This window comes from Denticeps clupeoides, chromosome 18 (genome assembly GCF_900700375.1).
Source record: "Denticeps clupeoides chromosome 18, fDenClu1.1, whole genome shotgun sequence".
Classification (NCBI taxonomy): Eukaryota; Metazoa; Chordata; class Actinopteri; order Clupeiformes; family Denticipitidae; genus Denticeps; species Denticeps clupeoides.
This window is the reverse complement of record NC_041724.1, coordinates 4,821,589-4,835,794: the sequence shown is the minus strand read 5'-3', so window position 1 is coordinate 4,835,794 and position 14,206 is coordinate 4,821,589. Positions and strand designations below refer to the sequence as shown.

General features: G+C 44.0%; 4 protein-coding genes across 4 annotated transcripts; all 4 read right to left on the bottom strand.

Annotated features, from left to right (window-relative positions):
• Positions 1-1,904: 1,904 nt before the first annotated feature.
• Positions 1,905-2,672, bottom strand: LOC114768285 (histone H2B 1/2-like). Its single transcript, XM_028960480.1, has one exon. The coding sequence runs from the start codon at positions 2,623-2,625 to the stop codon at positions 2,251-2,253; it is 375 nt and encodes a 124-aa protein (XP_028816313.1). The 5' UTR covers positions 2,626-2,672; the 3' UTR covers positions 1,905-2,250.
• A 3,966-nt stretch (positions 2,673-6,638) lies between these two features.
• Positions 6,639-7,066, bottom strand: LOC114768289 (histone H2A-like). The gene has a single exon (XM_028960485.1). It carries the CDS (start codon positions 7,031-7,033, stop codon positions 6,656-6,658), a length of 378 nt encoding a protein of 125 aa, XP_028816318.1. The 5' UTR covers positions 7,034-7,066; the 3' UTR covers positions 6,639-6,655.
• A 500-nt stretch (positions 7,067-7,566) lies between these two features.
• Positions 7,567-8,367, bottom strand: LOC114768287 (histone H1-like). The gene has a single exon (XM_028960483.1). The coding sequence runs from the start codon at positions 8,350-8,352 to the stop codon at positions 7,720-7,722; it is 633 nt and encodes a 210-aa protein (XP_028816316.1). The 5' UTR covers positions 8,353-8,367; the 3' UTR covers positions 7,567-7,719.
• Positions 8,368-10,209: 1,842 nt separating this feature from the next.
• LOC114768284 (histone H2B 1/2-like) lies at positions 10,210-10,724 on the bottom strand. The gene has a single exon (XM_028960479.1). The coding sequence runs from the start codon at positions 10,675-10,677 to the stop codon at positions 10,303-10,305; it is 375 nt and encodes a 124-aa protein (XP_028816312.1). The 5' UTR covers positions 10,678-10,724; the 3' UTR covers positions 10,210-10,302.
• Positions 10,725-14,206: the final 3,482 nt, after the last annotated feature.

The window sequence follows — 14,206 nt, the reverse complement described above, 5'->3', positions numbered from 1 at the left end:
ACATATGTGTGGGGCTGGTCCTCTCTCTCCACGTCTCTCTGTCTCTGCCTCTCCCCCTTTTCTCACCCCAGACCACAACCCAGCTACATGCAGAACGTTATTTTGCATTCACATTCGCAAATTTGACTGCACAACATGTTATAATGAACCAAAGATTGGTGGTGCACGTTCTGAATCAACGGTTGTCTTGTGCGCCCATAACACAGTATTGGTGCTCTTTACTACAGTTCAAACTGAAAAGAAACAAAGTAAAACGCGACAAATTCTGCAACACTTAATACAGTATTCAAGTCAGAATTGTGAGGTTCTTTGAGTATTTTTTTTTTTGTGGCCCTAATCCTCTATCTTAGAGAGGGATGCATGAAGGGCAGCCGAGATTGCATTGTCTGTGGAGTTCTGTTGTCAGTTGGGTCTTCATGTGCTATGGCCTGGTAATCACTTCTTTGGCACTGCGATGATCTTGGAGGTTTTGAGGCAGGTACCATGGCTGAACTCAGCAATGTGTTGAAGACATCTGTGAAGATGTCTGCAAGCTTTTCAGCACACTCCCGTTGCACCCGACCAGGTATATCTTCAATTACTACTTACTTTGTAACATTTTAAACATTTTCTGTGAAGTTGTTAGTCTTGTTTGTGGACAATGTGGAAAACAGTTACATTCTACCTTATGCACTGTGCCCTGTACAAGTGATAATAAAGTTTTTAAACTTGAATGTTCTATATAACTAGAATTCGCAGGACTCCAGGCAATCAAAGTTCAGACCAGCAGTCAGGACTAAACTATTGCAATTTTGTTTTTTTCTCCTTTACATCAGGACCACTGAATAATATCAGCAAAACTCAGTTTTAAAACAATCACAAGAGAAGCTGCTGTAACAGCGGTGGAGTTACAACTCAACATCAGCAAGACAAAAGAACTGGTAATGGGCCTGAGAAGACCACAGTCTCAAAATGTGGAGATTGTTCAGGATCAATAAATACCAAGCTCTTCTCATGACAACAAACTGGACTGGTCCAGTCACTGTCCACCCACAAGAAAGAATCAAAGCATGATGTATGTCTACTGGATATTTTGATCTTTTAAAGTAAAGGTCTCAAACTCGTAGCCAGTTGCTAAAGGCCAAGTGCAGCCAATGGGATGATATTGTGTTGCACACAGGGTGATATAAAAGTTTGATGTTAATGAGTTTTATATGATATTTATTCTGTGAATGCTATATTAAGAATTTTTATTTTTTGGATTGTAAAAATACTAAATGACACTGTGTTTTGTGTGGAAGGTTCCTTTTTTGTGCAAAGAGAGAAACATTTCAGAACAACAATGGTATGCCCATGTAATATCTCATAGCCATTATAGAATTACTACTTCTTACTGTGTTTGTCTTAGAGTTGGATGAAATAATTTTCACCAGTGTTGGACTTGGCGTCATTTTGACTGTATTTTGTTTTTCCATCAGCTGAATGGGCTGACTTGTATGAAACTTGAGGGCGATATGATCCTCACTATCCATGCGGATAAATTGTTATCATGATGAATATGCAAATTATTGATCAGATTAACAGCCAACACCACTGTTCCTTTGACAATGTCAGAAAGGAGTGGACCTTCTATAGGTCCAATCAGCAATAGCTCCAATCTGCCATCCCACTTCTACCCACCACAGAACATTGGTTAATATAGGATGTACTGCTGAATCCATTATAAAAAATAAAATACCACTAAATAACACCTACATAACTATCCTATGGTTTTTGTACAATGAGTACATAATGGTGTCCCGAACAGTCTGTTAGCCGTCGCCTTTTGTTGTGTTTACTATCATTGTACATTCTAATATAGGTTTGGTGCCATGATATTCTTGCAATAATAAAATAATAAATGAACATAAGGAGAAAATAAAGGATTGCGATTTCTACCAAATTTTTTTTATTATACTCCATGCAGTTGTTGCTGGAAGTAAATTCGGGAATGATACAAAGCAGCAAGTAGGCAACAGAAGCCATGTAACATTAAAAAAAAAAATTGAATACTTGATGCAGCCCAACCTCACCCAGAATCCATCTCCTGTGTCCCTTTGAGAACCCTGCAACACTACATACACTCCCACACACACACAAACAGAAGCTAGATGTTTATAAAAGCAATACAGTAATTGACTGACATTAATGTAAACGGAATTTGCTTTTTCTTATAGTAGGTGGCCCTTAAAAGAGCCTTTGTGTTGGTAAAGAGTCGCTTGTGGCTCCGCTTTACTTGGAGCTGGTGTACTTGGTGACCGCCTTGGTTCCCTCAGACACGGCGTGCTTGGCCAGCTCTCCGGGGAGCAGCAGGCGGACGGCGGTCTGGATCTCCCTGGACGAGATGGTGGAGCGCTTGTTGTAATGCGCCAGGCGAGAAGCTTCTCCAGCGATGCGCTCGAAGATGTCGTTGACGAAGGAGTTCATGATGCCCATGGCCTTGGAGGAGATGCCGGTGTCGGGGTGGACCTGCTTCAGGACCTTGTACACGTAGATGGCGTAGCTCTCCTTCCTGGTCTTTCTGCGCTTCTTTCCTCCCTTGGCGGCCGTCTTGGTCACGGCTTTCTTGGATCCCTTCTTGGGAGCGGACTTGGCGGGTTCAGGCATGATGATCGTCTCAGTGTGAAAACTGGATGCGACTGACGCGACATAAGACCCTCCTCTCCTATTTATACACGCGGGTATGGAAATAAGGTGACGGCTGTGGTTGGTGCTTTCGTATTAAGGCGCGAAGCGGATGTGTCGGACTCGCCCAATCATAGCCTCCCATTTCCCGCTCGTTTCAAACCCTTTTACAGTTTCAAATTAACATAAAAATAAAAAGAAACGTGAAAGAAAAGAAAAGCAGAAATTGTTTTTTCATGTTTTTTAACGCAACCTGACAAGTAATTTTGTCAGCTATTTTAAAGTTGGAAACATATGTAAATATTTACTGTATTAAATTATTTTATTTATACTCATTTCACATAACTGTATATTTTTGTAAGTACACATTTATCATACTTCACTGTAACCGTATATTATTTATAATGAAATAGTCGGGTTAAGATCAGCGTTACATTGTGTGACTCAATGCAGAAGCTCCCCGTTTTATTTTATGAAGCAGGCATATGAAAACAACGCTACATTTGAGCTTCTACGGTTCTCAGCAGCTCCAATCATGCAGACCTGACCGCGAGAAACGGTCAGTGTATAATCTTGTTCAGGTACACAAAGTTAGTTTCACAAAAATCAAAGTCAGCTTTATTGTCAATCCTGCCACATGCACAGGACATACAGAGAATTATATGTTCTCAGACCCATGGTGCTTACAAGTAAAATTAAATACAAAGGTATAATACAATTTTAAAAACTACTTCATTAAGGGCACAAGGGCTTGTTACTTGGGTACATTTATGTTTGTTCTGATATTTAAAGTAGCTTAAATTTCGAATCAAACTGGGAAACTAGTCCTAATGAGACCAGAATGAGCTTTCAGTGATAGTTTGGGTGGCTCTTAAAAGAGCCTTTGGAGCTGCTGTTATTAGAAGCGGAGCAGGTTTTAGCCGCCGAAGCCGTACAGAGTTCGGCCCTGACGCTTCAGCGCGTAAACCACGTCCATGGCGGTCACGGTCTTCCTCTTGGCGTGCTCGGTGTAGGTGACGGCATCACGGATCACGTTCTCCAGGAACACCTTCAACACACCACGGGTCTCCTCGTAGATCAGACCGGAGATACGCTTCACGCCACCGCGGCGAGCGAGACGGCGAATGGCGGGTTTGGTGATTCCCTGGATGTTGTCGCGCAGAACTTTACGGTGACGCTTGGCGCCTCCTTTTCCGAGCCCCTTTCCTCCCTTTCCGCGTCCAGACATCTTGTCAGATCGGTACAATAACTGCGGCTTAGGACTCGCTCAGGCTTTATCTACAGAGAGAGGACCTAATTGAAACCAGGGCCGTGTGGCGTGTCTTTGTCTCGCCGCCTTTTGGAGGGCGGGACATGAAAACACGTGACAACGCAGCAGCGCCTCCTCCGGTCTGCAGCGTTCTCTTTTCTTCTTTTGTTCGATACAATGTGTTACTAGTTACTTTGTAATTTTTTTCTGTCAAGATGTTACTTTGTAACATTTGGTTACTTTGTAACATTTCTTCTGTGAAGTTGTTGCACCTTATGCACTGTGCGCTGTACAAGGGATAATTAAGCTTTGGAACCTGAATGTTTTAAATAACACAGGTTACACGGACACTGTGCCTGTGGCCTTTCATTTCCTGAGTACATTTCTTACACTTGAAACTGGCAGTTAAAACATCCGAGCATTTTATAACATTGCCTTAAACTGTGATACTGAATTTTTTTTTTATATTTTGAGGGTTCTTCCAACTCCAACCAATTTAGAGTTGCGAGTAATTGGTAATGTACAGTTGCATATAATTACAAGGCTACCAACATTTCTGCACAGCCAGTTATTCATGTTTTATTTAATTTTGTACAACTAAATAAATTCTTCACTACCAATATTTGTTCAGAAACCCTTTCCAGGCCTTCAGCGGTTGTTACCTCTGAGTCCAATATCGTCATCTTTAGTACTGGAGTCCCACAAGAACTAATTTTGAGCCTTTTTACTTTACTTTATTTTGCAGATGCTTTTATCCAAAGCGACTTACAAGACGAAGAAACCAGCGATTCTCGTTCGATTTCTATAGAATTTTGAGTTTACAAAACTAAGAGCCCTGATAAGGCCTAACTTCTCACGCTCTGAGATTGTTCAGTGCTAGACGAAGAAAATTTTATTTTATATATATTTGTGTGTGTGTATTATTTTGTGTAATGTATACGCATGTGCGTGTGTAAGTCTGACAGGATGGTGCAGGACAACCAACTGAATGTCAGCAGATTCAAAGAGATGGTTGTGAGCCCCAGCAGGAAACAGCAGTGCTGCCACTCACCTTTCACCATTGGAGGTGCTCCAGTGGAAAAAATGAAGAACATCAGGCACCTTGGGCTCACCAACTATCTCACCTTGTGCACCCACATTCAAGCTCAAAGCACAATGTCCTTGAGTTGCCCAGCCAGAGGCAAGATTTGAACATCTCTGGAGGGATTTTAAAATCTCTATCCTGATGGAAATTAAGAGCTGCTGCAAAAAAAAATGGGCAAAACTGTTTCTTGTCTTGTGCACAGTACTCTGGGTTATATTTCACTACATGAATAACTGCGCAGAGCAAAGAAACTTTTAAAATTCTCAAAAGGAATGAAGATTATTATAACAAATATTACAACAGATTATACAACAATTGCGTAATAAACCAGCAAATTAAAGTGTGTGAGACTCAGTTTTTGTAATAAGCGCTACAGAACTGTTTTCTCTAACTGACATGTCAGGTGGAAACTGGCTTGTCAAAGAGAGCTGCCTGTGCTGTGTGGAAATTGTAAAGTGATAAACACACTTATACCTTATAAACACCTACTGTACCATAAATTGTTTGCCTTTTATAATATAGCCGATAGTTTTTTCAAACATTTAATTATTTTTCCGTTGTGTTCAAGGACACTGACTCCTTCCTTGCGGAAACTGATTTATGTGGTTAAGTTACTAAGGGAACGATCACTTTTGAAGAAACATGAATGCGGCTCTTAAAAGAGCCTTTGGGGGTTGAACGCACGCTGGCGAAGTTAAGCGCGCTCTCCGCGGATGCGGCGGGCCAGCTGGATGTCCTTGGGCATGATGGTCACCCTCTTGGCGTGGATGGCGCACAGGTTGGTGTCCTCGAACAGGCCGACAAGATACGCCTCGCTGGCCTCCTGGAGAGCCATGACCGCGGAGCTCTGGAAGCGCAGGTCGGTCTTGAAGTCCTGGGCGATTTCCCTCACCAGGCGCTGGAAGGGCAGCTTGCGGATCAGCAGCTCGGTGGATTTCTGGTAGCGGCGGATCTCCCGCAGAGCCACAGTTCCTGGCCTGTAACGATGAGGCTTCTTCACGCCGCCGGTGGCCGGGGCGCTTTTACGAGCAGCCTTGGTGGCGAGCTGCTTCCTGGGAGCTTTTCCTCCGGTGGACTTGCGAGCGGTCTGCTTGGTTCGGGCCATGTCGTCTGCGCTTCTTAATGAAGTCTCGGTGAAAAGTGTAGCTTCGCGCTCCGACGCAGACTTTTATAGACGGCTCTAACAAAAGAACTAGGCGGTGCTAACAAGCCCCTCCCCCGACAGGGGCTACTTTTCATTGGTCATGTTGCGAGCTTGTGGTTAGCGCCAAAATTTCAAAATTGAACCCTTTTTTTTGTTAATTATCGAAGGTTCTTTAAATGAGTTTAAAATAATTTAAAAAACCGCGAATCAATTAAAAAAAAAGAGAAACCTGAGGCCATATACATTTTGGCATTTAGCAGATGCTCTTTTGTAGTATTTATTGGGGCAGTCCTCAGGAGACACCAAGGCAGTAGGAAAGGGGATGAATCTCTGACCATGTACTTCATATGCGAATGTGCTACACATTAAAATAATACGTCTTGTACAACTAGAGAGAGTGAGAGGGTGATTTTTTTTTTTTTTTTTTCATGAATTTTTAATGGTTACTTTATACAGGATCAGAAATCTGCTCATTTTGGAGTAAGTGTGTGGCTCTTAAAAGAGCCTTTGTGGGTATTTTTGAGCACTGGTCGCTTTATTTGGCCTTCTCGGTCTTCTTGGGCAGCAGCACGGCCTGGATGTTGGGCAGGACGCCGCCCTGGGCGATGGTCACGCCGCCCAGCAGCTTGTTGAGCTCCTCGTCGTTGCGCACGGCGAGCTGCAGATGGCGGGGGATGATGCGCGTCTTCTTGTTGTCGCGGGCCGCGTTCCCGGCCAACTCCAGGATCTCAGCGGTCAGGTACTCGAGCACCGCGGCCAGGTAGACCGGAGCTCCGGCGCCGACGCGCTGGGCGTAGTTGCCTTTGCGCAGCAGCCTGTGAACTCTGCCCACGGGGAACTGGAGACCAGCCCGGGACGAGCGGGTCTTGGCCTTAGCGCGAGTTTTCCCGCCGGTTTTGCCTCTTCCGCTCATGTTGTCTTACTGCGATGTTCGTTCAGGAAACAAAGTAACTCTGAGACTCCAGGATCTTCTCTTATAGGAAACGTCTCAGAGTCCCAATTGGCTCGAAGTTTCAGCCAATCATGTCGGCGTCGTGGTAAAATGCCCCGCCCCTTTCATCTTTCACTCGCAACTTTTATTACGCTTTTCGTTACATAGTAAACATTTTTAATCTTTCAATGATTTAAAATCGAAATGATTCATATCGAGATTCAGTTCCAAAATATTCATATTCATCCGTGGTGTTTGTATGAAAGATCAAGTCTCACTTTTTAAACATAAATCAAAAGAAATTCTCTTCCTCCGAGAATTGAAGCCATAACACGCTTTCCAGTAGTATTATTTCAGTATTCAGTGTTAAACTGTCAAATAAATTATAACGTAATACAGATTACGCTCCGGTTTGAGCTCGGAGAGTGATTCCACGTAAAAACGTGGAATTTATAAAAACCAAACAGGTTAATCAGGCTAAAATGCGCCTCGATCTCTAGATTTCAGCGGTGCGGAGTTCATAATGAGGTTTTTATTTTTATGATTACTTGAAGGAATCGAATACGAGCTGCACGTCGGTATCGGAACTGTAGCTTTTTTCTGGAGATCAGTGTGTGGCTCTTAAAAGAGCCTTTTTGAGTAGGTGCTGAGTAAAGAGCAGCAGGAATTTACTTCTTCTTGGCCGCCGCCTTCTTCGGCTTGCTGGTCTTGGGTTTGGCAGTTTTAGGTTTGGCGGCCTTCGCCTTTTTGGGGCTCTTGGCCGCTTTCTTGGCTGCGGCGGGCTTCTTGGCGGCTTTCTTGGGGCTCTTGGTCGCCGCCTTCTTGGCGGCCGCCGCGGGCTTCTTGACTTTCTTGGGCGACTTCTTGGCGGCGGGCTTCTTCGCCGCGACCTTCTTGGGCGACTTCTTGGCCGCGGCGGGCTTCTTGGCGGCCGCCTTCTTGGCCTTCGGAGCCGCCTTCTTGGCGGCGGGCTTCTTCTTGGGCTCCGCCTGGTTCTTGTTCAGCTTGAAGGAGCCCGAGGCGCCGGTGCCCTTGGTCTGCACCAGAGTCCCCTTGGTGACCAGGTTCTTGACGGCCACCTTGACGCGGGAGTTGTTCTTCTCCACGTCGTAGCCGCCGGCAGCCAGCGCCTTCTTCAGGGCGGCCAGGGACACTCCGCTGCGCTCCTTGGAAGCGGACACGGCTTTGACGATCAGCTCGCTGACGCCGGGTCCCGCCTTCTTGGGCTTCTTGGCCGCGGCCTTCTTCTTGGGCGACTTCGGCGGCGCTGCGGCCGCTGGAGCTGGAGCCTCTTCTGCCATGTCGAGCGGTTCGGTGACGCGAGTGACAATGACGCAGGGCGCGCGGAGCGGCGCTTTTCAACGCGCCGTGAGAACCGTGTAGAACCGCGCCGCCCTGCTGCCGCCCCGCAGCCTCCGCTGTGTTTTCTCCGCCACGCATCTCGGGCAAAAACCGCGCCGCCGACCGAGCCCCGGGTCGCGGGACGTTCTGTGCGGGAAGCCGGGACCTCCATGATCCGGCTGGACCGCGCGGTGCGCGGCGGAGAGCGGATTTGATCCCGCAGGAAGGCCGACACGACGCTTGGTAGCGCCCAGAGGAGCGGAGGAACGGGCGTCGCGGCTTCGTTTTCGCCTTTAAATGTGTTTAAACGGAGAAACCGGCCGCGGTCTGTGGACGGGTTGCGGTCACTGGTCCTCGGTTACCGACCGCGCGTCCGGCGAGTTGAAGGAGAGCGCGGGGACCGAGGAAGAGGAGCTGCGGTGAAGCACAGAGGAAGATCCCAGATCCCGAAAAGGCGCCACTTCTTCATACTTTACCTCTGTTGATCAGTGCTGATAAGCACAATAAAAAACTACACATTATATACGTATTCATGTGTGTGTTTGTGAATTTATACATCTTATACCCTTTTTCTGTGAATTCAGTTTAATCAGGATGGACTTAAAAAAACAACAAAAAGAAATTCTTAATGGATAAAACAATAGGTTTCAATAAAGTTCAAGTTTCAAAAAGCTGCAATATTATTTTTTTAAATCTGTCACCTGACATTAAATCTCAGGTGAGGCCTTGACCTCTGAACTTTAAAATCCTTCTTTAAACTATTAGCAAAATATTTATTTAGGCTACTTATTAATAAATGCTTGTGTATTTATTGTGTAACATTTATCCCTGTAGTAGGTGAGGTGTAGTCATGTTGGTGTATTTACTGTTCTGTGGTATAGGAGGTGTGTACATGTGTGAACATCAGCTGTGGTTTGCTGTGTTCGTCTTATTCACAAATTAATGTTGGAAATATTACCAGGGTGCTACCGCTCAGCCAAAGTATTTCATTCATCATGTGGTTAATACTTTTATTTTTGGTTAAAATTCTGTCCTAGTGATTTGCTCTGTTTTCTCTTCATTTCTTATCCAGCTTATATAACTGTAATTGTCTGCATTTCGTGTGTAAAAAATAAATAAAAAAAAAACGGTTTATTAACAAAACCATACTTTAAAAAAAGAATCTTTATTTTACTGTTGTATTTTCTATTGAAAATCCTCATGTATCAACCCTTGGATAAGAAAGTGAGTCTTCAACAGATGCTTGGTTTCTTTTGCTTTATTCAAAGTTCTTGAAAACCCATCCATTCTTTACCAAGGAATTGAAACATACAGCATGACAATCAATTCCTCTGGTTTCCTTCAAGTGGCCAAAACCTTCAGCACACCTGCTGGACACATTATTCAGTCTCCTCCTGCCACAGCACCACCCACAGGACAAAACACAAAACCCCATTGACACACACCACTAATTATAGAAAAATATCTAAATTAAAATAATAAATATATTATATCAAGAAAAATATCAAAACCATAAAAGGACAATTGTGGTCTTTTCACCACAGAATGAGACATTTGGGCCTAATAGCATCTTAACAAAACATACTACTTATAAAATATGAGGAATTAATTCAGACTGTTCTGAACTAGTATGGAAATAAAGTGTAAGAGTTTAGCACTGGAAATTAGTTTCAAATTAGAAGATTTGAGCTTTTAAAAATAAAAAAAATTTAAAGTTAAATCTAAGAGAGAAACTTCATGAAAGTAATTATTTGTGCATATATAAGCTACATCCTAGATCGCCACCTTCAATCACAGTCAAATACATTGAATTCTTATCAAGTTGAACGGAATTTGCTTTTATTTCCGAGCGCAGTGGGTGGCCCTTAAAAGAGCCTTTGTGTTGGTGCAGCGTCGCTTGTGGCCCCGCTTTACTTGGAGCTGGTGTACTTGGTGACCGCCTTGGTTCCCTCAGACACGGCGTGCTTGGCCAGCTCTCCGGGGAGCAGCAGGCGGACGGCGGTCTGGATCTCCCTGGACGAGATGGTGGAGCGCTTGTTGTAATGCGCCAGGCGAGAAGCTTCTCCAGCGATGCGCTCGAAGATGTCGTTGACGAAGGAGTTCATGATGCCCATGGCCTTGGAGGAGATGCCGGTGTCGGGGTGGACCTGCTTCAGGACCTTGTACACGTAGATGGCGTAGCTCTCCTTCCTGGTCTTTCTGCGCTTCTTTCCTCCCTTGGCGGCCGTCTTGGTCACGGCTTTCTTGGATCCCTTCTTGGGAGCGGACTTGGCGGGTTCAGGCATGATGATCGTCTCAGTGTGAAAACTGGATGCGACTGACGCGACATAAGACCCTCCTCTCCTATTTATACACGCGGGTATGGAAATAAGGTGACGGCTGTGGTTGGTGCTTTCGTATTAAGGCGCGAAGCGGATGTGTCGGACTCGCCCAATCATAGCCTCCCATTTCCCGCTCGTTTCAAACCCTTTTCTATCTTCAAATTAGCATAAAAAGAAAAATGAAAGAGAAAAAAAGCAAAAATTAATTATTTTTTCATGTTTTTTTAACGCAGCTTGACAAGTAATTTTGTCAGCTAATTTACAGATGGAAATATCTGTAAATATTTATTGTATATTTAATATAATTTATTCTCATTTCAGACTCCCTTAGCCAGAGCGACTTACAATCGGTTACAGGGACAGTCCCTCCTGGAGCAACTCAGTGTTCAGGGTCTTGCTCAGGGACACATTGTATAAAGTGGGCGAGGGTGTTACCCACTAGGCTACAACCACCCTATTTCACATAACTAAGTATTTTTTTGTAAGTACACGTATATGACATTTCAATGTAACCATATTAGTTATAAGATATTAAACTATGGGATTTAGTTAAGCGTTCCATTATATCACACAATTCAGAAGTTCTCCTTTTTTTCATGAAGCAGGTATTTATACGAAAAATAATAAACCACATTTGAGCTTCTACGGCTCTCAGCAGCTCCAATCATGCAGACATGACTGCGAGAGACGGTCAGTGTATAATCTTGTTCGGGTTCAAAGAGTTACAGCTTCACACTTGGCCACACGTACGTTTGTTCCGATATATAAAGTAACTTTTCTTCTAAAGTCCTAATGAGACCAGAATGAGCTTTCAGTGATAGTTTGGGTGGCTCTTAAAAGAGCCTTTGGAGCTGCTGTTATTAGAAGTGGAGCAGGTTTTAGCCGCCGAAGCCGTACAGAGTTCGGCCCTGACGTTTCAGCGCGTAAACCACGTCCATGGCGGTCACGGTCTTCCTCTTGGCGTGCTCGGTGTAGGTGACGGCATCACGGATCACGTTCTCCAGGAACACCTTCAACACACCACGGGTCTCCTCGTAGATCAGGCCGGAGATGCGCTTCACTCCACCGCGGCGAGCGAGGCGGCGGATGGCGGGTTTGGTGATTCCCTGGATGTTGTCGCGGAGAACCTTACGGTGACGCTTGGCGCCTCCTTTTCCGAGCCCCTTTCCTCCCTTTCCGCGTCCAGACATCTTGTCAGATCGGTACAATAACTGCGGATTCGGACTTGCTCAGGCTTTACCTACAGTGAGAGGACCTAAGTGAAGCCAGGGCTATGTGGCGTGTCTTTGTCTCGCCGCCATTCAGGGGGCGGTGCATGAAAACACGTGATTAGCGTCACGACTCCTCCTCCAGCGTTTTCTTTCCTTCCTTTGTTCGATACAATGTCGCGTCTTACTGGTTACTTTGTAACATTTTGAACAGTAAAGTGCGTTTCGCGCCAGAAACCACGTTTACGTCACCGCGGGTAGAATCCTTCTTCACAGAAGTTGCTGCTCAGTGGTAACTGTGACCAGGACTGGGAAGCACCGAATTACAGCGCTGGATGTTCCACCACAAGGTGGCAACCAAAGACCTCCTAAACAGTAGAGACATCAAGGCGAGGATGTTAGATGGGTTGCAAATTTAGTTTACATGGCAGGATGAACTGAGAAAACAAATCTACAAAAGAAAACCTGTTTAATGATAGCCCTACTTGTGCATATAACTGTATTTTTCAGTACAGCTAGCTCAAGTTTTCCCAATTGAAATACACCAACTTTAGTGTAAAGTCTAAATTCGACTAAATTTTGGAAAATGAAATTTTTTTTAATAAAGATGAAGATGCGATGAGTTTTAATAGTCATAATTAATTTAGTCACTCTCCAGTAACAATGTTTTTCAGCTTGTCTCTATAAACTATTGTTGCAGTTTGGAAGCCTTTGGAAGTGGCTGTACAGCTTTTAGCAACAAAGAACAAATGAGCAAAGGAAGACCACGTGTACTTCAGATCTTCCAGCAAGACCCTCTTTTAAATCTGTGGGATAAAAATGTCAGATTAAAAAATAAAGTGCATCAGAGTAATTATTTGTTCAAAATGATGCGTGCCACACTGATAATCAAACCAAGAATATCTTAAAGAAGGGAGGAGTGTGATATGGTAATCGATTGTGATAAGATTAGAGCAACGTAACACAATTCTGGGCAGTTGGTTGGACGTTCAATAAAACTTTATTGTTTATTGAAATGCAGGGTTGAAGTCACATTATTTATGGCACATGTGATGATTTGGCTGCTGTTTATGGAAACAGGCAAGTCAAGTTAAATATTATTTAAAAATGTCTGATCTTATGGGAAAAAAATAATGCACAGGTGAGGCACCTTAACCTAATATACAGTACGGGCCAAAAGTTTGGACACACCTTTGCATTCAATGTGTTTTCTTTATTTTCATGACCATTTACGTTGGTAGATTCTCACTGAAGGCATCAAAACTATGAATGAACACATGTTGAGTTCTGTACTTAACAAAAAAAGCTGAAATAACTGAAAACATGTTTTATATTCTAGTTTCTTTACTGCTTTGAACACTCTTTGCATTCTCTTGATGAGCTTCAAGAGGTCGTCACCTGAAACGGTTTTCCAACAGTCTTGAAGGAGTTCCCAGAGGTGTTTAGCACTTGTTGGCTTTGCCTTCACTCTGTGGTCCAGCTCACCCCAAACCAGCAATGTCATTAACATTGCTAATCAGAGAGCTGACCCACAGAGTCAAGGGTGCAAACCTCACCAGTGCAAAAAAAGTTAGTAAAAAAATATATACTTAAGAGTAAATACACAATTGGACAAACTTTCTCCAAATTCATTGGGATAACAAAGAAGTTTAGGTTATTAAAACAACTTGGATGTTTTTCCAGGTTCTTTCTGGTCTTATGGCTGCTAGATCCAATGTAATCCTCATCTGCTTAGTCTATGGCAGATTTATTCACTGTTTACTACTGTAAATAAAATGCAATGCTAAACAATGTGACAAGGCATACTCTAGGTTTTGGGCCAGTTTGTTGCCAGAAATGAGGAGGATGGTCTTTTGTCCGTTTGACATTAATTGTGATGAGAAATGGGGGAGGGGCCGTGCCCATGAAAGAACTCATTAGTGGAGCCTGGACTGCTAAGTGGGGTTTGTTGTTTGACCGCCATCCTGGTGTCCTGGAATGTTTTTTTTTTTTTTAACCACATTGCCCATTGTTCACACACGAACCTTTCATAAATCTCTAGAGCAGGTTAGTGTCTGATTCTGGTAAGCCGTTTAAGAGCTCTCTACGCTCCTTAAGTCACAAGATTACGCCCAATATGCTAATTTTGTGCACTTAGACGTTTAAACTTGTTGGAAATGATAAGTTCCTGGATGGAAAGGATGGGGTTGGGCTCATCACACCTGGTAAGTCCGGGAGAACGAAGCAGTCTGTCGTCGGTGTGCCGCTTGGCTTTAGGAACAGACCTCATGCCACGAGTAAGCAGC

Coding starts and splice junctions, on each gene's coding strand:
- LOC114768285 (XM_028960480.1), bottom strand. CDS start 2,625: ATGCCTGAACCCGCCAAGTCCGCTCCCAAGAAGGGATCCAAGAAAGCC.
- LOC114768289 (XM_028960485.1), bottom strand. CDS start 7,033: ATGAGCGGAAGAGGCAAAACCGGCGGGAAAACTCGCGCTAAGGCCAAG.
- LOC114768287 (XM_028960483.1), bottom strand. CDS start 8,352: ATGGCAGAAGAGGCTCCAGCTCCAGCGGCCGCAGCGCCGCCGAAGTCG.
- LOC114768284 (XM_028960479.1), bottom strand. CDS start 10,677: ATGCCTGAACCCGCCAAGTCCGCTCCCAAGAAGGGATCCAAGAAAGCC.